The sequence below is a fragment of the Pristiophorus japonicus genome, chromosome 21 (assembly GCF_044704955.1).
Source record: "Pristiophorus japonicus isolate sPriJap1 chromosome 21, sPriJap1.hap1, whole genome shotgun sequence".
In the NCBI taxonomy this organism is placed as follows: domain Eukaryota; kingdom Metazoa; phylum Chordata; class Chondrichthyes; family Pristiophoridae; genus Pristiophorus; species Pristiophorus japonicus.
Genome location: NC_091997.1, coordinates 68,611,117 through 68,636,926, shown reverse-complemented (window position 1 = coordinate 68,636,926; position 25,810 = coordinate 68,611,117). Strand labels below are relative to the sequence as shown.

The following is a 25,810-nucleotide window of genomic DNA, read 5'->3' as shown; positions in this document are numbered from 1 at the left end:
TGACTGGGGCCTATGCAAGTGGTATGGGGAAGAAATAATCATTTCACACTTGTACTATGCATGCTGGAGTTTATGTAGTTATATCTCCAATCACAGTACAGTCTGTACATTCAGTCACTATGCTTCAATTCCAGAACTTGAAACTTCTCAAAATGTCACCGTCATCCATCTTATCGACACAGGAATTATGTGGAGGAGGATACTATCTGATTTAGTTTGAACTGCAAGTAGAAAATTCATTAAAAATATTCAACTCAACAGATTTCATTCACATTTTAACTACCACATCTGGTTCTAATTAAACATCAGAACTGATTGAAGATTAGCATCAGAATTATTCCATGTTTGAACATTTAAGAAACTTCACTTTCATGTTTACAGAAATACAATGCATTGCAAAGTTGTGACCCAAGACAGCTGGGACTGGCATGACAAGAAATCCAGCTTTCCAAGAACTCGGCGCACATTCTTTTCTTGGATAAAGGCGGCAGTTTCCAGAATTTGCAGATGATACATGGTTAAAAAATTTAAATTTTAAACTGATAACTTACCCCCCAAAAATAGTTTCAATACTTGGATTTATGTAGCACCTTTCATGACCACTGGACATCTGAGCGATTTACAGCCAATGAGTACTTTCTGAAGTGCAGTCGCTGTAGGAAATGCGGAAGACAATTTGCGCACAGCAAGCTTCCACAAACAGCAATGCGATAATGATCAGGTCATCTGTTTTTATATTGAATGAGGGATAAATATTGGCCCCAGGACATCGGGGATAACTCCCCTGCTGCTCTTTGAAATAGTGCCATCAGATCTTTTAGGGGGAAGATGGGGCCTCGGTTTAATGTCTCATCCGATAGTGCAGCACTCCCTCAGTACTGCACTGGAGTGTCAGCCTAGATTTTGTACTCACAAAACCTTCTGAGCCAGAGGCAAGGGTACTACCAACTGAGCCACAGCTTACACTAAAGCAGGTCTGTGCAAGCTTTGTTTTTGCAAACTACTTTAAGTAAATATAATGAAGCCTTGAGGGTCACATCAATGTTCCTATTAATTTCCATACATTAGTTTCCTACATTTCAACAGTGACTACACTTCAAAAGTACTTCATTGCCTGTGAAGCACTTTGGGACGTCCAGAGGTTATGAAAGGTTGTAGAAATACAAGTCTTTTTATATTTACATTTCTCACAAACCTAGGTGTTCTGATTAAGGAGGTGCACCAATACCAAGAACAGCCCGTTCCAAACATTCAGGCACAAAGTCCAAAAGAGCACAAACCAGCGAGTAAGAAATACAACTTCAACTATGACTCTGCAGCCTGGACTGCGAGGGTCAAACTCCAAGGGCTGAAAATGACCCACAGGTATAGGCTTAAGCAGCTCCGGCTTTAAAAAGGTATCTGCTGAAAAATTTCACATCCATTCTGAAGATGTGTGTTTTATGGGGGCACAGACACTGACATTGCTAACATCAGCATTTTTAGTCTGTGCAGCCGATTGAGGAAGAGGTCAAAGTATCTATTCACAGCAATTTTAAGTTATATGTAGTGATAGAAAACTGCAGCCTTTGCTCAGATTAATATTTGAGAATCTGCAAAGCAACAATGATTAGGATGAGGGACTAAACGGGCAAATTTCACGCTTATAACTATAGCATGCATTACTAAAAAGGGAAAGCCAAACTTTGAACCTCGAGCGACAATTTGTAGACACCAAAATGTCATCTCTTAGAATCTATTCGTTTTGAGCTGTCACTTGATAACAGGGAGCATAAATGCACAAAGACCATACATGCTGTCATTTTGCATAATTAAACATTATGGTTAATCTGCAGCTGGAGCCAGTGACAAAAGGAAATGCCGAGAGAAGGTTTAAATTCAGCTCCGCAGCAGCTCAGCAAGTTGATCTGATGAATAATGAGGCAATTCAGAATCCCCTCGTCTGATCGCAGGTCTGTGCTCAATTATTTCTCAGCTGAGGTAGCAGCAGCAAGGATAAAGGGAAATGACGTGGGTAGGGTGGAATTATCAGCCAAGCTTTGTTGCTGATCACTGTTCATCCGTCCTTGCTAGAAGCACCAGTATGATCATCAGGTAAGGTTGCTGCATCCCTAGACAAATAGCTTGTGGCAAACGCACCCTCAAGTCTCAAATGAATAATGATCACCTGTCAATATCAATGCCAAAGGGGAATGCATACCCATAGAATTATACCCCAGGAAGGAACAACAAGGAACAACTTGCATTTATATAGCACCTTTCATGTAGTAAAACATCCCAAGGCACTTCACAGAAGCGTTATCAGAAGTCATCCGACACCAAGCCACGTAAGGAAATATTAGGGCAGATGGCCAACAGCTTGGTCAAAGAGGTAGGTTTTAAGGAGTGTCTTAAAGGAGGAGAGGGGTGAAGCGGTTTAAGGGAGGGAATTCCAGAGCTTGGGGCCGAGGCAACAGAAGGCACAGCCGCCAATGGTGGAGCGATTAAAATCAAGGATGCTCAAGAGGGCAGAATTTGAGAAGCATAGATATCTCGTAGGGTTGTGGGGCTGGAGGAGATTACAGAGGTCGGGAGGGGTGAGGCCATGGAGGGATTTGAAAACAAGAATGGGAATTCTAAAATCGAGGTCTCATGAAATGCTATAACTAATACATAGAAGTCAAAAAAGGCATCATGTCAAATGGAGAAAGGGAATAACCAAGATAGAATGTTAAAGAAGTATAAAGATACTAAGTAAAATATGCAACAACTTTCCTTTACACAGGACCTTTAACGCAGAAGCACATCTCGAGACACTTTGCGGAGGTACGAGAATAAGTTTTTTCCCTGACCTTCAATTCAAGTTTAAAGCACGGCCGCAAGACAATGTAAAATGCACATAAGGAATGATCAATAATGGGAATGGTCTTCTGGGTATGTGCTGGAGGCAAAACCTCACGTTATTCAATAGAAAACTCCGAAATTCCCTCTCCTCCCTCCTTTAAAACGCTCCTTAAAATCTAACCTCTGGCCAAGCTTTTGCTTATCTGTCCCAATATCTCCTTGTGTGGCTCAGTGTCAAACTTGGTTTGATAACACCCCTGAAAAGCACTTTGGGATGCTTTACTACATTAAAGGTGCTATATAAATACAAGTTGTCGTCAGATGCTGCAATGCAGGAGTGGGAAAGTGTGTTAAATTTCTATGGAAGGATGGGCCAAAAGCCCTCCCCTCATCTTTATTTTGTCTTTAGAAAGCAATTTCAAAAATAAGAAACCATTTCTGGCACGTGGCAATTCCATACTTGCCGTATTTCTGCAGACCTTGATTGTAGATTCTACAAAATGTTCCTTTTACTACTGCAATTAATGGCACACACTTTACAGAGTCATGAATTTTTGCTAATGGGCAGTTCGATTTCTCATTTATTGCATAAACAAGCCACAGCCTTGGAAGCAAATTTATTTGTTCAAAACTCAAGATCCCATTAACGGAGAAAAGAATCGTCTCCTAAAGTCACAGTTGTCAAATGCAAAGAAAGCAAGACTTAATGATAGACTTGCATTTATATAGCGCCTTTCACGACCACCGGACGTCCCAAAGCTCTTTACAGCCAATGAAGTACTTTTTTTAAAAAAGTGTAGTCACTGTTGTAATGTAGGAAACACGGCAGCCAATTTGCACACAGCAAACAGCAATGTGATAACGACCAGATAATCTGCTTTTGTAATGTTGATTGAGGGATAAATATAGGCCAGGACACTGGGGCAACTCATCTGCTCTTCTTCAAAATAGTGCCATGGGATTTTTTCTGTCCATCTGAGAGCAGACGGCTTATCCGAAAGACAGCACCTGTCTCACTCCCTCAGCACTGCACCGGGAGTGTCAGCCTTGACTTTGGGCTCAAGTCTCTGGAGTGGGACTTCAACTCTCAACCTTCTGACTCAGGCGAAAGAGTGCGAGTGCTACCCACTGAGCCACAGTTGATAAGCATCTATCCTAATATCTCATGTGGCAGTGTCCAATGTTGTTTGATAACACTCCTTGTGAAGCACCTTGTGATGGTTGACTATGTTGAAGGCACTATGGAAATTCAAGTAGTTGTCATTGGATGCTGCACTGCTTGGTATTGTTGAAAGACATTTACAAGTAGGAAGATTCATTTAATTCCTGGTCACTAAAGGAGTACATCCCTACCTGGGAACTGGAGTTGTACTCGCACTACGCGTCACACAGTATACAATCAGCTGAAATCCTAAAAATATGCATACAGGTTGAACCTCCCTTATCCGGAACCCGCGGGACCTGGCCTGTTCTGGATAAGGGATTTTTCCGGACGAGGGGCGGTCACGTTAAATTGGATGGTACAGATACTGAGCAAGGGCATATCAGGGCTGGGAGTGCGGCAGAGAGATCATGGGGGCGTATCAGTGGATCGCAGGGTCAGGCCAGCAATTGCAGGAGTCGGCAGCAAGGGAAGACTTCAATTTGTTCATGTCGGAATTCTGCGCATGTGACACCCGGGAATGGTTCTGGATAAAGGAGATTCAACCTGTATTTGCAATACTTCCAAGCAATTGGAGGAAAACTTTTTTTTTTTTAAATGAAGTTGTTCAGCAGTGAGTAGATACAAACAAAAGCCATTGCACGCCTGGAAGTTCCAGCCTACAAAGTTGATTTTTTCAGATGAACACAGGACACCTGAAGAAAACTCTAAATAGCAAGAATTTAACCAAAACTTCCCATTGATCTAAATTCTATGCTCTCAAGATTGCCACATGCTTCAGTCAGTGAGACAAAAGCAGAAAGAGAATCTGCCCAAATTAGATAGTGAAGCATATCCCAATTGGTTTCCATTGCAAACTAAATGTAAGTATCAAATGCTTGGAACTCAATTTTCTTTCAAGCACAATCTTTGTTCACCAAAACTGAACAAACAGGATAAACAATCAGTCTTTCAACAAGTCCATACCGTTCCAACAATTTTCCCTTTACATAATTATTTGTGCATAACAGAGATACAGGTAAATAAGGAATTAATTTTTTCGTTCTTGTGATGTGGGATTCACTGGCAAGGCTAGCATTTATTGCTCATCCCTAAAATACAACTATTAGCACATTTAGAAGCATCAGTTACATGGGAATATAGCAACAGAAGAGGCCATTTAGCTGCTCAAGCCTGTTCACCATTCAATGAGATCATGGTTGATCTGTGACAAGTCTCTGACCTTTGCCCCAATCCCTCAATACCTATGATTGACAACATTCTATCAATCTCAGCTTCAAAATTAAACAACTGACCTAGCATCAATTGGTGTTGTCAGAAGAGAGTTCCAAACTTCTCCCACCCTTTGTGTGTAGAAGTGTTTCCTAACTTCACTCCTGAAAGGCCTGGTTCTAATTTTTAAGGCCATGTCCCCTAGACCTAGACTCCCCAACTAGCAGAAAAAGTTTCTTGCATCTACCCAATCATTACCTCTTAATTTCTTAAACTTCAATCAAATCACCCCTTAACCTTCTAAATTCCGTGGATTACAGCCCTAAATGTGTTGCAACATATAAATGCACTAAATATGTAACCAGGCATTTAATTTTTTTTTTTTTAAACTGTATTTAAACAAATTAAATGAACTTGTCTGCAAGATATTTGATGCAGTCCAAGAAACACCTAGGGTGGCATTGTATGCATATGGGGGACTCACCTCAACTATTTTTCAATCATACTGTAGCATGTCATTTTGTTCAGAAGTTATTATAAATTTAAAGTTAGGAGCAGTTAAAGTACTAAGTTAAATATTCAGCTTGGTAAGGCTTTAGAATTTATCTCATTTCCAATCTATGCTCAAGTCTGAATAAAGAGCCTCTGCATTATTGAAGCCTCTCTGGAGGCACTGAATACAGAAGGACACTGTACAGAATTACCCAGTAACTGTATCTAACTTGGCTTATGAATCATTTAAAATGGAGCTGGTCAGACTTATTTTCATCCTGGTTTTCGAATCCAGCCTTCTTTCTCCCCCCCAAAAAAGAGCGCTTTACTGCAGGAATTTTCCGAGGAAGAGCAGGTAACCATGTATTGTTCAATTCATGACAAAAAAACTTTTCAATATAAAAATATCTGCCCATATTATTTTATTCAATTCACTTATTTTATTTAAAATAAACATCCAGCAACAATAAAAGAGAAAAACAAGAAATGCTAGAATCCAACAACGATACAGGAGAAAAACTAGGAATGCTAGAATCCATAAATTAAACAACGCTTTATAAAAGAAAAATTTAAAATGATATATTTGGGGTTTTAAAAAGGACATGGCAATATTTAAAGACATCTACACAAAAATGGCATGGTTCACCACAAATTAAAAATAAATGTTGCAAAAATATAAATTTGCAAGCAATTTTAAAACAAAAGCGACTTAATAATGCCGAATTTTATACGGATCTATTCTTCCTTTGCTCCACCGTGTGGCAGCTCCTGACAACCTGCCACAGCTGCAATACTACAGCCATGGAGCACACCCGAACCTCACGCCGCCAACCCCCGCCCCCATTGCCTAGCGACGGCAGTCCCGACCAATTAGGCGGCCGGGCGCCACGTCGATCAACGCGCATTCCCATTTCCGGTCATCAGGTTCGGTTGCAGGAGCAGGCGGCCATGGAGACGGCGCAGTGCCTTCGCCCGACAGACGGTAAGCCCGCAGCTGACCCACTTACCCAGAATATCAGGTTCAAAAACACCAGGACCGTTTTCGACGACGTTATCCCGCACTGTCCCATCGCTGCAACGCGAGTTTTATTCTAAGTCGCCCTCCTCCGTGTGTATGTGTGTGTGGATGTTTGTATGTGCCGGTTGCTGCTGGAGACTGCGGCCTACGCGCCTTCAGCGAGCGACGGCCGCCGACAAGTGCTCGCGACGGCAGCCGAACCCGGGAACTCGCCAGCGCCCCCACGTGACCTCCGCGTCACCAAAGCATTACGTCAGCGCTAGCTGTCTGCACGCTTGCGTCCCGGCCTGCTTGTCATGAGCGAGCAGCTGACTGGCATATGATCCCTTTCAGTGTCCAAATTAGTGCAACTTGCATTTTACCTTGCAGTGCAACTTGGATTTTCCTTGCAGTGCCAATTAATGCAACTTGCATTTACCTTGCAGTGCAAATTGATGCAACCTGCATTTACCTTGCAGTGCAAATTGATGCAACCTGCATTTACCTTGCAGTGCAACTTTCATTTATCTTGCAGTGCAAATTGGTACAACTATTTTAGTTGCACCTGTAAATCAAATGCCCCCTTATTAAAGGGGTAAATTAGATGGCAAACTTTAATACAAGTCCCCGCTGATTAAAGGGGAGGGGGCACTAAAACCAATACATTCATCAAATTAAACTTTTGCCAGTAACTTAAATCAAATTAGAATTTGATTGCCGGGGATGATGATGCACTCCAGTCCCTCCGGCGCCCACCACTCGCGGTACAAATTGATACAACCTGCATTCAATTATCAGCAATGAAGAGAGGCAATATAAACTAAAGCGGGTGCAGGAACAGAGAGACCTGAGCGTATATGTGCCGAAATCGTTGAAGGGCGGCGGCGGTGGTGGTGGTGGTGGTGGTGGTGGTGGTGAGAGAGGGGTTTGGTTGAGGGCGTTTTTTAAAAAGCTTTTGGGATCCTGTACTTCTTAAATAGAGGCATACAGTACAAAAGCAAGGAATTTATGATGAACCTGTATAAAACACTGTTTCGGCCTCAACTGCAGTATTATGTCCAATTCTGGGTACCACACTATAGGGGGTGCAGAAAGGATTTACAAGAATGGTTCTTCAGGTGTCCTGTGTTCATCTGAAAGAATGGTTCCAGGGATGAGGGACTTCAGTTAAGTGGATAGCCCCCTTCTGTGCTGTAACCGTTCTATGATTCTATAGGTTTTGCTGCCTTGATTTTTTTTTTGGTTGCTTTAACAGTTTTCTATCCTCTTCTGAAGTGCTGACTTAAGAATGACCACCTGCCCATTTTTATTTCATCAGTCATTGTATTTTCCTTTTACATTAAATGTGTCTGCCTTGGCTCTGTTGGTATCACTCTTGCTTCTGAGTCAGAAGGTTGTGGTTTTAGGTCCCACTCCACAACTCTTTCCATTGGAAACAAAATTAACCAGTTCAGTCAAGGTCCTTTTTTGTTTTTTGGGTTTTTTTTTGGGGGGAGGGGGAGGTTTCGGCACTAAAACCATAACTTACAAGTGGCCCCTATAAAAGGGGAGGGGTAGGTCCCACTCCACAGACCTGAGCAGATAATACAGCTGATATTCACAGTGCAGTACTGAGGGAGTGCTCCACTATCTAACAGCGTTGTGGGAGCACCTTCACCACATGGACATCATCGGTCCAAGAAGACAACTTGCCGCAACCAAACTAGTGATGGGCAATAAATACCGGCCTTGCCAGCAACGACCGTATGCCGCGAATGAATTTAGAAAGAACTCACTTCCAGCATGGCTTTATACTGGTGATTTTACCCCTATAGTCAGCATTCTGTTACCTTTGTTAATTGCTATTCTGTAATGAATGGATTTAAAAACACTGGAGTTATCCCCGCTGTCCCAGCCAATATTTGTCCATCAATCAACATAACAAGAAACAGATTATATGGTCATTAACACATTGCTGTTTGTGGGAGCTTGCTGTGTGCAACTGACTGCTGTGTTTCCCACATTACAACAGTGATTGCAATCCAAAAAGTACTTCATTGGCTGTAAAGTGCTTTAGGATGTCCTAAGGTCACGAAATGCACAATATAAATGCAAGTCTTTTTTTAAATGGGCCCCAAATACCTGGGTGTTCGATTGTTAATTATCTGGTTTTCTTTGTCCTTGTGTTGCTGGCTGGGGTTGACAGTCACACTACAACTGAAGCCTTGTTCGGGCTAAGCAAGATGAGCAAGACATCCTGGAGGAGGTCTTGGATTTGTATTAACTTGAGGCTTAGCGTAGAGTTTACAGTACAGGTTTAACATTGGTGCAAACCAGTTTTTGGTTTTGCACCGACAAGCTTGTAAAATCTGAATGCGCCACATCATCAAATCCTCTTCAAACTGTTCCTGCAGCTGCAAAACTGGAGGCTTGAAATGAAATTCAGTGCTACCCTCAGGCAAAGCAATCAGCATTTAAATAAAGATATCCCCGATACCAGTCGAATGTTGGGGTCACTCAATTCAAGTGAAATGATTTACCTTAATACAATTTTTATTAAATAGAGCTATTCCTAAACTCTGCCAGTCCAGCCTTCTGTCCGGTTTGGACTTCCTGACTCGTGCTTACCAAAGTGTCGATGCTACAATTTTAAAGATGACTTTACATTAATGGGGTGCAGTCGACCCCACTTAAGCACTATTTCTGCAACCAAAAGCAATCCTGTGTCAACTTTTGGCTGCCTTCTTGGTTACTGCGCTAAGCTGAGGATCAATTCTGCAAATATGGCTTGTAATATAAAAAAGACATACACAATTTACAAGACAATGATTCATAGAATCACAGAAATTTACAGCACGGAAGGAGGCCATTTCAGCCCATCGTGTCCGCACCGGCCGACAAAGAGCTAATCCCACTTTCCAGCTCTTGGTCCGTAGCCCTGTAGATTATGGCACTTCAAGTGCACATACAAGTACTTTTTAAATGTGTGAGGGTTTCTGCCTCTACCACCCTTTCAGGCAGTGAGTTCCAGACCCTCATCCTCTGGGTGAAAACATTTCCTCTCAAATCCCTCTAAACCTCCTACCAATTACTTTAAATCTATGCCCCCTGGTTGTTGACCCCTCTGCTAAGGGAAATAGGTCCTTCCTATCCACTCTATCCAGGCCCCTCATAATTTTATACCCCTCAATCAGGTCTCCCCTCAGCCCCCTCTGTTCCAAAGAAAACAAACCCAGCCTATCCAATCTTTGCTCATAGCTAAAATTCTCCAGTCCAGGCAGCATCCTCGTAAATCTCCTCTGTAAACTCTCCAGTGCGATCACATATTTCCTGTAATGTGGTGTGGATTAAACTTAGCCATGCCAGCTTGCCTCGGGAGTAGCACTCTCACCTCTGAATCAGAGATTGAAGGTCAAAGTGTAATAAAAAGGCAAACCTGAAAGCTCGGTGCCTCAATGCGAGGAGTATTCGGAACCCAGGAGAGGGTTCTGAGCTAGTTAGAGTGGGTGAGAGCGCAGATGAACAGGACCCCAAGAAAGAATGCATAAGGCAGGAGGCAACAGAGCAGAATAGCACTGGGGTAAGTGTAAACCACAAGGTGATAGGAAGGGACAATATGTATGAATATAAAGGGGCTGCAGGAGGGGTGAAAACTAAAATTCATTGTTAAAAACTAGTATTAAAACACTTTACCTAAACACATGCAGCATTTGAAATAAAGTAAATGAGTTGATGGCACAAATCATTACAAATGGGTATGATTTGGTGGCCATTACAGAAACGTGGTTGCAGGGTGGCCAAGACTGGGAATTAAACATACAGGGGTATCTGACAATTCGGAAAGATAGACAAGAAGGGAAAGGAGGTGGGGTAGCTCTGTTAATAAAGGATGATATCAGGGCAGTTGTGAGAGATGATATTGGCTCTAATGAACAAAATGTTGAATCATTGTGGGTGGAAATTAGAGATAGTAAGGGAAAAAAGTCACTGGTGGGCGTAGTTTATAGGCCCCCAAATAATAACTTCACGGTGGGGCGGACAATAATCAAGGGAATAATAGAGGCATGTGAAAAAGGAATGGCAGTAATCATGGGGGATTTTAACCTACATATCGATTGGTCAAATCAAATCGCACGGGGTAGCCTTGAGGAGGAATTCATAGAATGCATACAGGATTGTTTCTTAGAACAGTATGTTACAGAACCTACAAGGGAGCAAGCTATCTTAGATCTGGTCCTGTGAAATGAGACAGGAATAATAAACGATCTCCTAGTAAAAGATCCTCTCGGAATAAGTGATCACAGTATGGTTGAATTTGTAATACAGATTGAGGGTGAGGAAGTAGTGTCTCAAACGAGCGTACTATGCTTAAACAAAGGGGACTACGTGGGATGAGGGCAGAGTTAGCTAAAGTAGATTGGGAACACAGACTAGTCGGTGGCACAATTGAGGAACAGTGGAGGACTTTTAAGAAACTCTTTCATAGTGCTCAACAAAAATATATTCCAGTGAAAAAGAAGGGCAGTAAGAGAAGGGATAACCAGCCGTGGATAACCAAGGAAATAAAAGAGAGTATCAAATTAAAAACCAATGCGTGTAAGGTGGCCAAGGTTAGTGGGAAACTAGAAGATTGGGAAAATTTTAAACGACAGCAAAGAATGACTAAGAAAGCAATAAAGAAAGGAAAGATAGATTACGAAAGTAATCTTGCGCAAAGCATAAACACAGATAGTAAAAGCTTTTACCGATATATAAAACGGAAGAGAGTGACTAAATTAAATGTTGGTCCCTTATAAGATGAGAAGGGGGATTTAATAATGGGAAATGTGGAAATAGCTGAGACCTTAAACAATTATTTTGCTTCAGTCTTCACAGTGGAAGACACAAAAACCATGCCAAAAATTGCTGGTCACGGGAATGTGGGAAGGGAGGACCTTGAGACAATCACTATCACTAGGGAGGTAGTGCTGGACAGGCTAATGGGACTCAAGGTAGACAAGTCCCCTGGTCCGGATGAAATGCATCCCAGGGTATTAAAAGAGATGACGGAAGTTATAGCAGATGCATTCGTTATAATCTACCAAAATTCTCTCTGGACTCTGGGGAGGTACCAGCAGATTGGAAAGCAGCTAATGTAACGCCTCTGTTTAAAAAAGGGGGCAGACAAAAGGCAGGTAACTATAGGCCGGTTAGTTTAACATCTGTAGTGGGGAAAATGCTTGAAGCTATCATTAAGGAAGAAATAGCAGGACATCTAAATAGGAATAGTGCAATCAAGCAGACGCAACATGGATTCATGAAGGGGAAATCATGTTTAACTAATTTACTGGAATTCTTTGAGGATATAACGAGCATGGTGGATAGAGGTGTACCGATGGATGTGGTGTATTTAGATTTCCAAAAGACATTCGATAAGGTGCCACACAAAAGGTTACTGCAGAAGATAACGGTACGCGGAGTCAGAGGAAATGTATTAGCATGGATCGAGAATTGGCTGGCTAACAGAAAGCAGAGAGTCGGGATAAATGGGTCCTTTTCGGGTTGGAAATCGGTGGTTAGTGGTGTGTCACAGGGATCGGTACTGGGACCACAACTGTTTACAATATACATAGATGACCTGGAAGAGGGGACAGAGTGTAGTGTCACAAAATTTGCAGATGACACTAAGATTAGTGGGAAAGCGGGTTGTGTAGAGGACACAGAGAGGCTGCAAAGAGATTTACCTAGGTTAAGCGAATAGGCTAAGGTTTGGCAGATGGAATGCAATGTCGGAAAATGTGAGGTCATCCACCTTGGAAAAAAAAACAGTAAAAGGGAATATTATTTGAATGGGGAGAAATTACAACATGCTGCGGTGCAGAGGGACCTGGGGGTCCTTGTGCATGAATCCCCAAAAGTTAGTTTGCAGGTGCAGCAGGTATCAGGAAGGCGAATGGAATGTTGGCCTTCATTGCGAGAGGGATGGAGTACAAAAGCAGGGAGGTCCTGCTGCAACTGTACAGGGTATTGGTGAGGCCGCACCTGGAGTATTGCGTGCAGTTTTGGTCACCTTACTTAAGGAAGGATATACTAGCTTTGGAAGGGGTACAGAGACGTTTCACTAGGCTGATTCCAGAAATGAGGGGGTTACCTTATGATGATAGATTGAGTAGACTGGGTCTTTACTCGTTGGAGTTCAGAAGGATGAGGGGTGATCTTATAGAAACATTTAAAATAATGAAAGGGATAGACAAGATAGAGGCAGAGAGGTTGTTTCCACTGGTCGGGGAGACTAGAACTAGGGGGCACAGCCTCAAAATACGGGGGAGCCAATTTAAAACCGAGTTGAGAAGGAATTTCTTCTCCCAGAGGGTTGTGAATCTGGAATTCTCTACCCAAGGAAGCAGTTGAGGCTAGCTCATTGAATGTATTCAAATCACAGATAGATAGATTTTTAACCAATAAGGGAATTAAGGGTTATGGGGAGCGGGCGGGTAAATGGAGCTGAGTCCACGGCCAGATCAGCCATGATCTTTTTGAATGGCGGAGCAGGCTCGAGGGGCTAGATGGCCTACTCCTGTTCCTAATTCTTATGTTCTTATGTTCAAGCCCCACTACGGACTTGAGCACGTAAAGTGGGCTGATACCAAGGGAGTGCTTAAATATCAGAGCTTCAGACAGCACGCCACATCTGCTCTGCTCAGGTGGACAAGGAACCCAACAACCTGACCCTATTCCTCCATCAACCAACATTCATTAATTTTGTGTTTGTGGGACCTTGCTGTGCACAAATTAGTTGGCATGTTTGCCTACAGAACAGCAGTTCAAAACTTTTAAAATAACCCATTGGTTGCAAAGTGCTTTTTGGAATGTCCCGCAGACGTGATAACCTGCGATAGAAATTCAGGTTCTTTTAAGTCAATGCCATTTTCATCGGGTAGATTCCATTCATAGAGTCATGGACTAGTACAGCACAGAAGGAGGCATTTGACCCATCAAGTCTGCACAGGCTCTTTCGAAGAGCAATCCAGTTAGTCCCACTCCACCCGCTCTTTCCCTGTATCCCTGTTATTTTTTCTCTTTCAAGAATTTATCCAATTCCCTTTTGGAGGCTACTATTGAATCTGTATCCACCACTCTATCAGGCAGTGCGTTCCAAATCCTAACCCCTCGTTGTGTAAAAAAGTTTTTCCTCGTGTCGCCTCTAGTTCTGTGCCCTCTGGTTATCGACCCTTCAGCCATTTGAAACAGTTTCTCTTTATTTACTTTATCTAAATCCTTCATGATTTTAAATACTTCTATCAAATCTTCTCTTAGCCATCTCTGCTCCTTTTAGCATTGGGAATTGCTGGTCTTCGGACTTGGTAGGGGTGGTGGCAGAAAGAGAAACGTATAGGAGGGAGAATGCCACACTGAGGTTGGGCCCTCTGTTTATTATGCCACACCCTGGAATCATGTTATCTTACTCAAAAGGAATATCAAGTAGAAGCCTCCAGGAAGAATGTTCCCGATGTAGGGGAAGTCCAGAACCTTGGGTCACAGTTTAAGGATAAGGGGTAAGCCATTTATAGGACCAAGATGAGGAGAAACTTCTTCACTCAGAGAATTGTGAACTTGTGGAATTCTCTGCCTCAAAGTTGTTGAGGCCAGTTTGTTAGATATATTCAAAAGGGAGTTAGATTTGGCCCTTACGGCTAAAGGGATCAAGGGGTATGGAGAGAAAGCAGGAATGGGGTACTGAAGTTGCATGATCAGCCATGATCATATTGAATGGTGGTGCAGGCTCAAAGGGCCGAATGGCCTACTCCTGCACCTATTTTCTATGTTTCTATGAAACATTACTAAGCAGCAATGTCACTCGGCTTGTTGGTACCAATACAGGCTATGATAAAAATGGTAGTTAAGACCATGTGCTTTGATGTTGAGACAGTCTTCTCGTGTGCACTAAGCCATATCACCCTGAAGGTCCTCGAGTTTAATCCCTGGACCGTACTGAATTACATGATCTTAACTAGGGTAGCTAAAACTGATCTCAACACTTCTGATCTAAGTAGGGGCTAAAAAATCAGTAAAGATTGCACTGTTGGAAAGTTTCTGTTGGGTGAGGACAGGTACTCGGGCCTGGCTGTGATGCTCTCCATAGTTGAATAGCCTGCAAACACTTGCGCACGAGGTACAGACGCTTGAAAAATATGCCAGAGCAGCAGGAGAGGGGAGGAAAACCAATGAGAAAAGGAGTCACCTTATCCCTTGCACTCTGTGTACGTGACATTATACTGACAGTAAATATGTCTTATTCCCTGATAATACAAATATGTTTTAATGTCTTTCTTTCTTGGCCCTGCATTTTGAGACTTCCTGAGGTCGTGAAAGGTGCTATATAAATGCAATTTCTTTTTTTTTTCTATGTATATTACAATTCTAAATAAAAAAGCACTCAAAACAATAATGCCTATGTTTATCTATCTATCTACAAGATGCACTGCAGCAACTTGGCAAGGCTCCTTCAGCACCTCCCATACCCTCAACCTCTACCACCTAGAAGGGCAAGGGCAGCAGGCGCATGGGAACACCATCACCTCCACGTTCCCCTCCGAGTCACACGCCATCCTGACTTGGAAATATATCGGCCGTTCTTTCATCGTCACTGGGTCAAAATCCTGAAACTCCCTCCCTAACAGCACTGTGGGAGCACCTTCACCACATGGACTGCAGCGGATCAAGAAGGCGGCTCACCACCACCTTCTCAAGGGGCAATTAGGGATGGACAATAAATGCCGGCCTTGCCAGCGACGCCCACGTCCCAGCAATGAATTTTTTTTTTAAACAATTGTCTCATGTATAGCACACAATCCCAGTTAGTGTCACACTTACTTCCTGTCAAACTTTACTCATCGCACTTTATTGATAACACTCCTGCAGTTATAAAACAGCCTATCTTCTGACTCAGCATAAGCAGTGCCACAAGGGTTTCATCACTCTGTAAATGCTTGCCCGTGTCTCACTTTGGCATCACACTTTGAGCACATACACATTTAGCAAATTTCTGACTGCAACGCATCAGCTGGACAAACCTGCCAGCGAGAAACTATTAATGATATATGAATCCAAGAAAACAAACGAGGAGTCACGAGAAGGGTCCCCCCAAATGTTTTTGAAAATGTTTTCAGCTGTCATGTCGGTTTCCCCACTAAACCGATGGCTACCGACTGAAAATAAGATAAGTAATAAAATTAAGACATAAAGCAAATGCCAAAATTTACAAGGAAATTATTAAACCTACGTCAGTTTGGCTCAGTTGGTAGCATGAGAAATAGGAGCTGGAGCCAGCCATTCGGCCCCTCGAGCCTGCTCCACCATTCAATGAGATCATGGCTGATCATTGACCTCAACTCCACTTTCCCGCCCGATCCTCATATCCCTTGATTCTCCTGCAGTCCAAAAATCTATCGATCTCAGCCTTGAATATATTCAACGGTTCAGCATCCACAGCCCTCTGGGATAGAGAATTCCAAAGATTCACAACCCTCTGAGTAAAGAAATTCCTCCTCATCTCGGTCTTAAATGGCTGACCCCATATCCTGAGACTGTGTCCCCCTAGTTCTACACATTCCAGCCAGGGGGAACCAACCTCTCAGCATCTACCCTGTCAATTACCTTCAGAATTTTGTATGTTTCAATGAGATCACCTCTTATTCTTCTAAACTCTGGAGAGTACAGGCCCATACTACACAATCTCTCATCCTAAGATAGCCCTCTCATCCCAGGGGTCAATCTAATGAATCTTTGTTGCACCACCTCCAAGGCATGTATATCCTTACTTAGATAAGGAGACCAAAACTGTGCACATATCATCTCTGAGTCAGAAAATTGTGCTTTCGGGTCCCACTCCAGCACTTGAGCATATAATCGAGGCTGACACTTCAGTGCAGTGCTGAGGGAGTGCTTCATTGCAAGAGGTGCCATCATTTGGAAGAGACGTTAAACTGAGGTCCAGTCTGGCGGTTCTGACAAGCATAAGCTCCACGTCCTTTAGGGAGAATTGTTCCAGCGATGAGGGACTTCAGTTACGTGGATAGACTGGAGAAGCTGGGGTTGTTCTCCTTGGAGCAGCGAAGATTGAGACGACATTTGATAGAGGTGTTCCAAATGAAGAGGGGTCTAGACAGAGTAGATAGAGAGAAACTGTTCCCATTGGCAGAAGGGTCGAGAACCAGAGGGCACAGATTTAAGGTGATTGGCAAAAGAACCAAAGGCGACATGAGAAAAAAAAATTTTATGCAGCGAGTGGTTAGGATCTGGAATGCGCTGCCTGAGAGGGTGGTGGAGGCAGACTCAATCACGGCTTTCAAAAGGGAGTTGGATAAGTACCCGAAGGAAAAAAATTCCAGGGCTACTGGGAAAGGGTGGGGAGGTGGGACTAGCTGAAGTGATCTTGCAGAGAGCCGGCACGGGCTCGACGGGCCGAATGTCCTTCCTTACTGTTATCATTCTATGATTCTATAAACCCCGTAAGGAAATCTCCAGCATTGGTGTAGGGTTTAAAGGGGGTGTAGGAACAGAAAAACTGGGGGTTGAATGTGGCAGGACAAATTGATAACGGTGTTCGAAAAGTTTATAGAATCCTTGACTTTAAAAATCGAGGCATAGAGTACAAAAGCAAGGAAGTTATGGTAAGGATGTCAATGCCTTGGAGAGGGTGCAGAGGAGATTTACCAGAATGATACCAGGGATGATGGACTTCAGTTATGTGGAGAGACTAGAGAAGTTAGAATTCTTCTTAGAGCAGAGAAAGTTAATAAAGGTTCAAAATTATGAAGGGTTTTGATGGAGTAAATAAGGAGAAACCGTTTTCACTGGAGAGTGGGACGGTAACTAGAGGAAACGGAGTTAAGATAATTGGCAAAATAACCAGAGGTGAGGAGAAATTTTTACGCAGCGAGTTGTTGTGATCTGGAACGCGCTGCCTGAAAGGGCGGTGGAAGCAGATTCAATAGTAACTTACAAAAGGGAATTGGATTATATACTTGAAAAGGAAACATTTGCAAGGGGAAAGCGGGGGAGTGGGACTAATTGGAAAGCTCTTTCAAAGAGTCAGCACAGGCACGATGGGTCGAATGACCTCCTTCTGTGCTGTAAGATTCTATGACATATCCTTCAACTTTCCCCAAATTTTGAGAAATTGCATCATACTCTAGCTTCTACACTTCAAAGTTCCACAGCTTGGTACCGATTCAAAGCAATCTTAAAAAACCAAGAACTAAAGAAAACCAGATCTGGAGCCTGAAATTTGCAAGTGCATTCTGTCATGTATCCTACATGGTTACTGTGTGCACTATCACAAGGTGTGCCACCAAAAGGCACAGCAGTGGGAGACTTGCAGGTTACCTGTACGGGTGTGCCTGACCTAGTATAAAAGGCAGGCCACCATGTGTGATCCTCACTCTGGAGTTATAAATAAAGGACTAAGGTCACTGCAATTCAAGTACAACACATTGCCTCGTGGAGTCATTATCAGAGCCTCTAGAGACATAACACATTCCAATCTGAAAACCTCCCTCACCAACAATAATGAAACTTTAATTGTCTTCAAAGTTGTATTTCTTTACAGGATTTAGAATTTGAGTCCTTAAAGGGGAGGCCAAACACAACTTCACTTTAGTAACAGACATTGTGCGTGACATGTCTCTGTCATTATAAAACAGCATGTTAGCCAATTTACTGTAAGCAATCCCACAGGACATCTGACGGTATTGTAAAATTCCGCTGTCTGTTTTTTTGCTTTGCTTCATGGTCACTGCACTCTGCTGGTCATATGTGTGTACTGCACCTTGTTAAGTGTAATTAAAAACCTTGTGAAATTACATTTTCTGCCGGAACATTTGCGTAAAGTTCCTTCATGTAATGTTTTAATGCAGCTATTAATCTGTTTAAATGTGTTAAACAGTGGGCTACCAGAAATGAAACCCTGCAGCTAGAGTACTGCATTACAGGAAAGATGTGATTGCACGAGAGGGGACAGATTTCACGGGCCAGCCCTCAATGCGAAATGTGTGCGCGCTTGGTTTGTGCAGCAGAGCTGGTGTCCAGTTAGTCTTGGGTAATTTTTGCCACTGGACCAAGACCTAGCTCTGTCAAGCCCATGTGGTGGCTGGTGTGCACAGGCATCTTCCACCCTTCAGGATGTAGTTCAGGACCTGGAATATTAGGCCCTTCATTGAAACACCTGTGAACTCATCCCTTTTTGGCATGGAAGCAAGTCATCCTCACTTCGAGGGACTGCCTATGATGACAGAGGAGATTTACAAAGATGTTGCCAGGACTGGAGAATTTTAGCTATGAGGAATGCTTGGATAGGCTGGATTTGTTTTCTTTGGAACAGAGGAGGCTAAGGGGAAATTTTAATTGGGGTGTATAAAATTATGAGGTATCTAGATAGAGTGGATAGGAAGGACCTATTTCCCTTAGCAGAGAGGTCAATAACCAGGGGGCATAGATTGAAAGTAATTGATAGAAGGATTAGAGGGGAGTTGAGGAGAACTTTTTTCACCCAGAGGATGGTGGGGAATTCATTGCCTGAAAGTATAGTAGAGGCAGAAACCCTCACCATAGTTTAAAAGTACTTGAATGTGCACTTGAAGTGCCGTAACCTACAGGACTACAGACCAAGAACTGGAAAATGGGATAAGGCTGGATTGCTCTTTTTCAGCCGGTGTGGACGCAATGGGCCGAATGGCCTCCCTTCTGTGCCGTAAATTTCTATGATTATCTTCCGTTTTTTCTATGGTCCATTCCGGCATTCCACTTTTTTCCGCACACTTCAAACGCGTCCATTATTTATTCCCCTCATTCTACTGCGGAGAGAACTCCAGCTGCTTCAAATCTTTGTCTCAAATGGGAAAAAAGGAAGGTGCATGAAGCTTAAAAAAGAAATCTTCAGGAAACCGTTCTCTGAGCTTTCAAGTTGTGATCCAAGATGTAGCAGCAGGGTGAGAGGGGGAATGTGTGAAGCAGCTGCCACTAACACAGGAAGGAGAAATCCGTGAGCAAGTGGAGCCAAGACAATCGCTTTGATCCTTGGCAGTCGGTCACAATACAGCATACTCCCAGTGACTGGTTGTAGGTGAACGTCCAAGACAAGCCCTTTTATTTCCTTTTGTGCAGAAGACAGTTGAAATCATCAGAGGCAGTTCAAAGTCCCAAAAGTTTCACAGAAGTAAGAACATAATAAATAGGAGTAGGCCAATCGGCCCCTCGAGTCTGCTCCGCCATTCAATGAGATGATGGCTGATCTACCTCAACTCCACTTGCCTGCACTGGCCCCATATCCCTTAATTCCCTTAATATCCAAAAATCTATCGTTCTTGTTATGCTCATAATAAAGTAATGTAACTGAGTACTGTAGACATTGAGTAAATGTGACCTTAGCTCCTTTATTCAAACTCCAGAGTGCTGGTACAGCATGGGAGGCCTGCATATATAGTGCTCCCAAGGTATGCTGGGATCCCTTGGGACTCTACCAGGTATGCCCTCTGGTGGCAGTATGATACAGGTTACTTAGGGTTGCATACATAACATCATTCTCTCCCAAAGTCAACAGTACACTTATTTACAGGGTGAGACGATCTGGGGCTTTTTGCTCCCTTGTCGATCATCTCAGTACAAATGCAGGTGTGGGTGAGTTGGTTAGTTCTTCGCTGGGTTGTTGGGCAGCTGGCCTTGCCGGGCTGCTGCTGATGGTGAGTTCAGCTTTGTGGTCGATCGTGATGTCGGTTGCCACTTGTATGTTGGAGGGTCGAAGTTGGTGGTGTCCTCTTCGGGTTGCTCGTGGCTGTTTGTGAATCGCAGTTAGGTTTGGTCCAAAATGCTTTCTGCAAGTTAGTCCATTAGCAAGTTTGACCTGAAACACCCTACTCCCTTCTTTGGCTATGACAGTGCCAGCAAGCCATTTGGGACCATGTCCATAGTTGAGTACAAATACAGGATCATTGACTTCAATATCGCGTGACAAGTTTGCGCGATCATGGTACATGTTTTGTTGATGCCGCCTGCTCTCGATGTGATCATGGAGATCGGGGTGGATAAGAGAGAGCCTTGTTTTGAGTGCCCTTTTCATGAGCAGCTCAGCTGGGGGAACCCTGGTGAGCGAGTAGGGTCTGGTGCGGTAGCTGAGCAGGACTCGGGACAGGCGGATCTGCAGGGAGCCTTCCGACACACATTTCAAGCTTTGCTTGATGGTTTGGACTACCCGTTCTGCCTGGCCGTTGGATGCGGGCTTGAACGGGGCAGATGTGATGTGCTTGATCCCATTGTGGGTCATGAATTCCTTGAATTCAGCACTGGTGAAGCACGGCCCATTGTCGCTGATTAGGACATCGGCAGGCTGTGCGTGGTGAACATGGCTCGGAGGCTTTCGATGGTGGCAGTGGACGTGCTTACGGACATTATTACACACTCAATTAATTTTGAATAAGCATCCACAACACCCAAAAACATTTTGCCTTGAAACGGGCCCGCAAAGTCCACGTGGATCCTAGACCACGGTTTGGAGGGGCCATGACCACAAACTTAGCGGTGCCTCTCTGGGTGCATTGCTGAGTTGAGAGCAAGTGTTGCATTGACGCACGCATGACTCCAAATCTGAGTCGATGCCGGGCCACCACACATGGGACCTGGCTATAGCTTTCATCATTACTATGCCTGGGTTGGTACTGTGTAGGTCGTGTATGAACGTTTCCCTGCCTTTCTTATGCAAAATGATGTGATTGCCCCACAAAAGACAGTCCGTCTGTATGGACATTTCGTCTTTGCGCCACTGGAATGACTTGATCTCTTTATGCATCTCCGTTGGGATGCTGGACCAGCTCCCATGGAGGACACAGTTTTTTTCCAAGGGACAGTAAAGGATCCTGGCTGGTCCAGGTCCGGATCTGGCGGGCCGTAACAAGTGACTTTTCGTTTTCAAATGCATCCATCACCAAGAGCAAGTCTGCAGGCTGTGCCATTTCCATCCCGGTTGTGGACAATGGTAGTCGACCGAGAGCATTAGCGCAGTTCTTTGTGCCTGGTCTGTGGCAGATTACATAGTTATAAGCAGACAGCGCGAGCGCCCATCTTTGGATGCGAGCAGAGACATTGGTATTAATCCCTTTGCTCTCTTAGAATAGTGATATGAGTGGTGAATGGTCAGTTTCTAACTCAAACTTGAGACCAAACAGATACTGGTGCGTTTTTTTCACTCTGTAAACGCATGCCAGAGCTTCTTTTCCAATCATGCTGTAGGCCCTTTCGGCCTTGGACAAACTCCTGGACGCATAGGTGACCGGTTGCAATGTTCCCGATTCGTTTGCTTGTTGTAACATACACCCGACCCCGTACAAAAACGCATTGCAAACTAGCACTAAACGTTTACATGAGTTATACAGAACAAGGAGTTTGTTAGAACATAACAGATTTCTGGCTTTCTCAAAAGCAGCCTCTTGTGATTTCCCCCATACCCAGTCACCTCCCTTGCGTAGTAGCACATGTAGGGGTTCTAGCAAGGTGCTTAACCCGGGTAGGAAATTATCAAAATAGTTGAAGAGTCCCAGGAACGACTGCAGCTCCGTCACGTTTTGTGGTCTCGGCGCGTTCTTGATGGCCTCCGTCTTGGCGTCGGTGGGTCTGATGCCGTCTGCCGCGATTCTTCTCTCTAAGAACTCGATCTCCAGCGCCAGGAAAACACACTTCGAGCATTTCAACCTGAGTCCCACACGATCTAGCCGGCTTAAAACCTCTTCCAGGTTCTTCAAGTGTTCGATGGTGTCCCGACCTGTGACCAGTATGTTGTCCTGGAATACCACGGTGCACGGAACCAACTTTAGCAGGCTCTCCATGTTCCTTTGAAAAATTGCCGCCGCCGATCAAATCCCAAATGGGCATCTATTGTAGATGAACAGACCTTTGTGTGTGTTGATGCAGGTGAGGCCTTTCGAAGATTCCGCCAGCTCCTGTGTCATGTAGGCCGAGGTCAGGTCCAACTTTGTGAATGTCTTTCCTCCAGCCAGGGTTGCAAATAGGTCGTCTGCCTTGGGTAGCGGGTACTGGTCCTGTAGCGAAAAACTGTTAATCGTTGCTTTATAGTCCCCACAAATTCTGACCGTGCCATCACCTTTGAGAACCGGAACAATCGGACTGGCCCACTCGTTGAACTCCACCGGCGCGTTGATGCCTTCTCGCTGCAGCCTGTCCAGCTTAATTTCCACTTTCTCTCGCATCATATATGGTACTGCATATGCCTTGTGGTGGATGGGTCGTGTACCGGGAACCAAGTGGATCTGCACCTTCGGGCCCGAAAAACTTCCGATGCCCGGTTCAAACAACGACGGGAACTTGCTCAGAACCTGGGCACATGAGGCGTTGTCGACGGACGAGAGCGCTCGGATGTCGTCCCAGTTCCAGCGGATTTTTCACAGCCAGCTTCTGCCAAACAATGTGGGGCCATCTCCTGGTACAATCCACAGCGGGAGTTCATGCACTGCTCCAACATAGGAGACTTTTACTGCTGTGCTGCCAATAACAGTGATCAGCTCTTTAGTGTAAGTTCTTAGTTTGGTATGAATGGGGTTAAGCTTAGGCCTGTGTGCCTTGTTGCACCACAGCCTGTCGAAGGCCTTTTTGCTCATGATAGACTGACTCGTACCCGTGTCCAGTTCCATGGATACTGGAATTCCGTCCAGTTCGACTTTTAGCATGATCGGTGGACATTTCGTGGTGAAGGTGTGTACCCCGTACACTTCTGCCTCCTCGGTTCGATTCTCTAGTTCAGCCTGATCTGCCATGGATCGATCCTCCTCTGCAACGTGGTGGTTTACAGGATTTGCAGCTCATCTGCACATTCACTGGAGGTGTCCCATTGTTCCACAGCCTTTGTATACATAGTGTTTGAAGCGGCATTGATGAGCTCGATGATCACCTCCGCAGCGCCAACAAGGTGTTAACTGCCATATGCATTCCTGCCTGAAAACGATGTTACTTTGTGTACAGTACTTGCCAAAACCTCTTTATGCTGCAAAATTTGTTTGGTGTTATCGCTGGTAGACATAAATGCCTGGGCTATCGTTATTGCTTTGCTCAGGTTCGGTGTTTCAACAGTCAATAGTTTGCGAAGGATAACCTCATGGCCAATGCCAAGCACAAAAAAGTCCCTTAGCATTTGCTCAAGGAATCCATCGAATTCGCAATGTTCTGCAAGGCGCCTTAGTTCGGCGACATGACTCGCCACTTCCTAGCCTTCAGACCGTTGACACGTGTAGAATCGATACTTTGCCATCAGAACTCTTTCCTTCGGATTTAGGTGCTCCTGGACCAGCGTACACAGTTCTTCATACGATTTGGTTGTTAGTTCCACCGGAGCTAGAAAATTCTTCATAAGCCCTTAGGTTATTGCCCCACAGACGGTGAGGAGGATCGCCCTTCGTTTGACAGCGTTCTCGTCCCCTGCCAGCTCGTTGGCCACGAAGTATTGGTCGAGTCACTCCACGAAGGCCTCCCAATCGTCCCCTTCTGAGAATTTCTCCAGAATACCAACAGTTCTCTGCATTTTCGCATGATTGTTCGTTATCTCGTCACCAGTTGTTATGCTCATAATAAAGTAGTGTAACTGAGTACTGTAGACAATGAGTAAGTGTGACCTTAGCTCCTTTATTCAAACTCCAGAGTGCTAGTACAGCATGGGAGGCCTGCTTATATACAGTGCTCTCAAGGGATGCTGGGATCCCTTGGGATTCCAACAGATATGCCATCTGGTGGCGGTATGCCTAGGGTTGCATACATAACAGTTCTCAGCCTTGAATATACTCAACGACTGAGCTTCCACAGCCCTCTGGGGTAGAGAATTCCAAAGATTCACCACCTTCTCTGAGTGAAGAAATTTCTCCTCATCACAGTCCTAAATGGCCGACCCCTTATTCTGAGACTGTTCTAGACTCCCCAGCCAGGGGAAACACCCTCCCTGCATTACCCTCGCAAGCCCTGTAAGAATTTTGTATATTACAATGAGATCACCTCTCATTCTTCTAAACTCGGGAGAATATGGGCCTAGTCTACTCAATCTCTCAAGTAAAATGCAGATCTTGGTTGTTTTCCAGTAAGGAATGAAGGGAGGGGGGGAGGAGGGAAGAGAGGTTCATTGAAGGAAGACTCAGTAGGCACACAATTTTACCTTGTCAGCCGCACCCCAAAGGGTTAACGGCCCATTCTGTCTGGAACCAATGGCATTGTAGACCCACAAAAATGTGAATCTGTCAAGTTAAGACACCTGTTCCAGTAAAGTAAATGTGGGGTCCCCTCTACTTGCACTCGAAACAGTCAGATCTCTGCACTACACAGCTCAATCTCCCTAAATTAGAGCAACTTACATAGAAACTGCAACAGATAAACACGCCATTGGGCCCGACCAGTCGGTGTTGGTGCGCACACTGTTCCCATAAGCATTTGTTCCTGTTTTCTTTATTTACCTATTCTTAAATATTGACATGGGTCTCTGCTTCAATGACTAACTCCTTGTCAAGAGACTTGAGCGCATAATCTAGGATGACACCTCAGTGCAGTACCGAGGGAGTGCCGCAATGTCCGAGGTGCCGTCTTTAAGATGAGATGTTAAACCTCAGTACAACATTACATTACAACAATGACTACACTCCAAAAGTACTTCATTGGCTGCAAAGCGCCTTGAGGCATCCGGTGGACGTGAAAGGCGCAGTATAAATACAAGTCTTTTTTCTTTCAGGTGGATGGAAAAGATTCCATGGCACTATTTCGAAGAAGAGCCAGAGAGCTTTCCCCGGTGTCCTGGCCAACATTCATCCCTCACCCAATATCAGTAAAAAAAAACAGAATATCTGGTCATTATCTTATTGCTGTTTCTGGGAACTTTCTGTGAGCAAATTGGCTGCTGCGTTTCCTTACATTAGAACAGACTACAGTGCAAAAATATTCAATTGGCTGTTCATCGCTTTGGGACGTCCTGAAGTCGTGAAAGACACTGTAGAAATACAAGTTCTTTTAGTTAATTTCACAGCCCTCTGTGTAAAAAAAAAAGTTTCTCCTGTTTTCTGTCCTAAATCTTTTATATTTAATCTTACACCAATGTCCCTTTGTTTTAGTCCCCTCGGAGCATTTGTTTG

The 25,810-nt window shown here is 44.1% G+C and overlaps 1 protein-coding gene and 1 long non-coding RNA gene across 2 annotated transcripts in view; one reads left to right on the top strand and one right to left on the bottom strand.

Moving 5' to 3' along the window:
• LOC139234079 (tetraspanin-3) overlaps positions 1-6,934 on the bottom strand; it is a 60,864-nt gene extending 53,930 nt beyond the window's left edge. The window contains exon 1 of the mRNA XM_070865005.1: positions 6,697-6,934. Coding sequence (XP_070721106.1) covers positions 6,697-6,759 — 63 coding nt within the window. The 5' untranslated portion in view covers positions 6,760-6,934. The remainder of the gene's footprint in view (positions 1-6,696) is intronic.
• LOC139234080 (uncharacterized) lies at positions 6,619-18,508 on the top strand. The gene is made up of 2 exons (XR_011588266.1): positions 6,619-6,671; positions 15,122-18,508. It is a non-coding gene; the product is annotated as an uncharacterized lncRNA (long non-coding RNA).
• Positions 18,509-25,810: the final 7,302 nt, after the last annotated feature.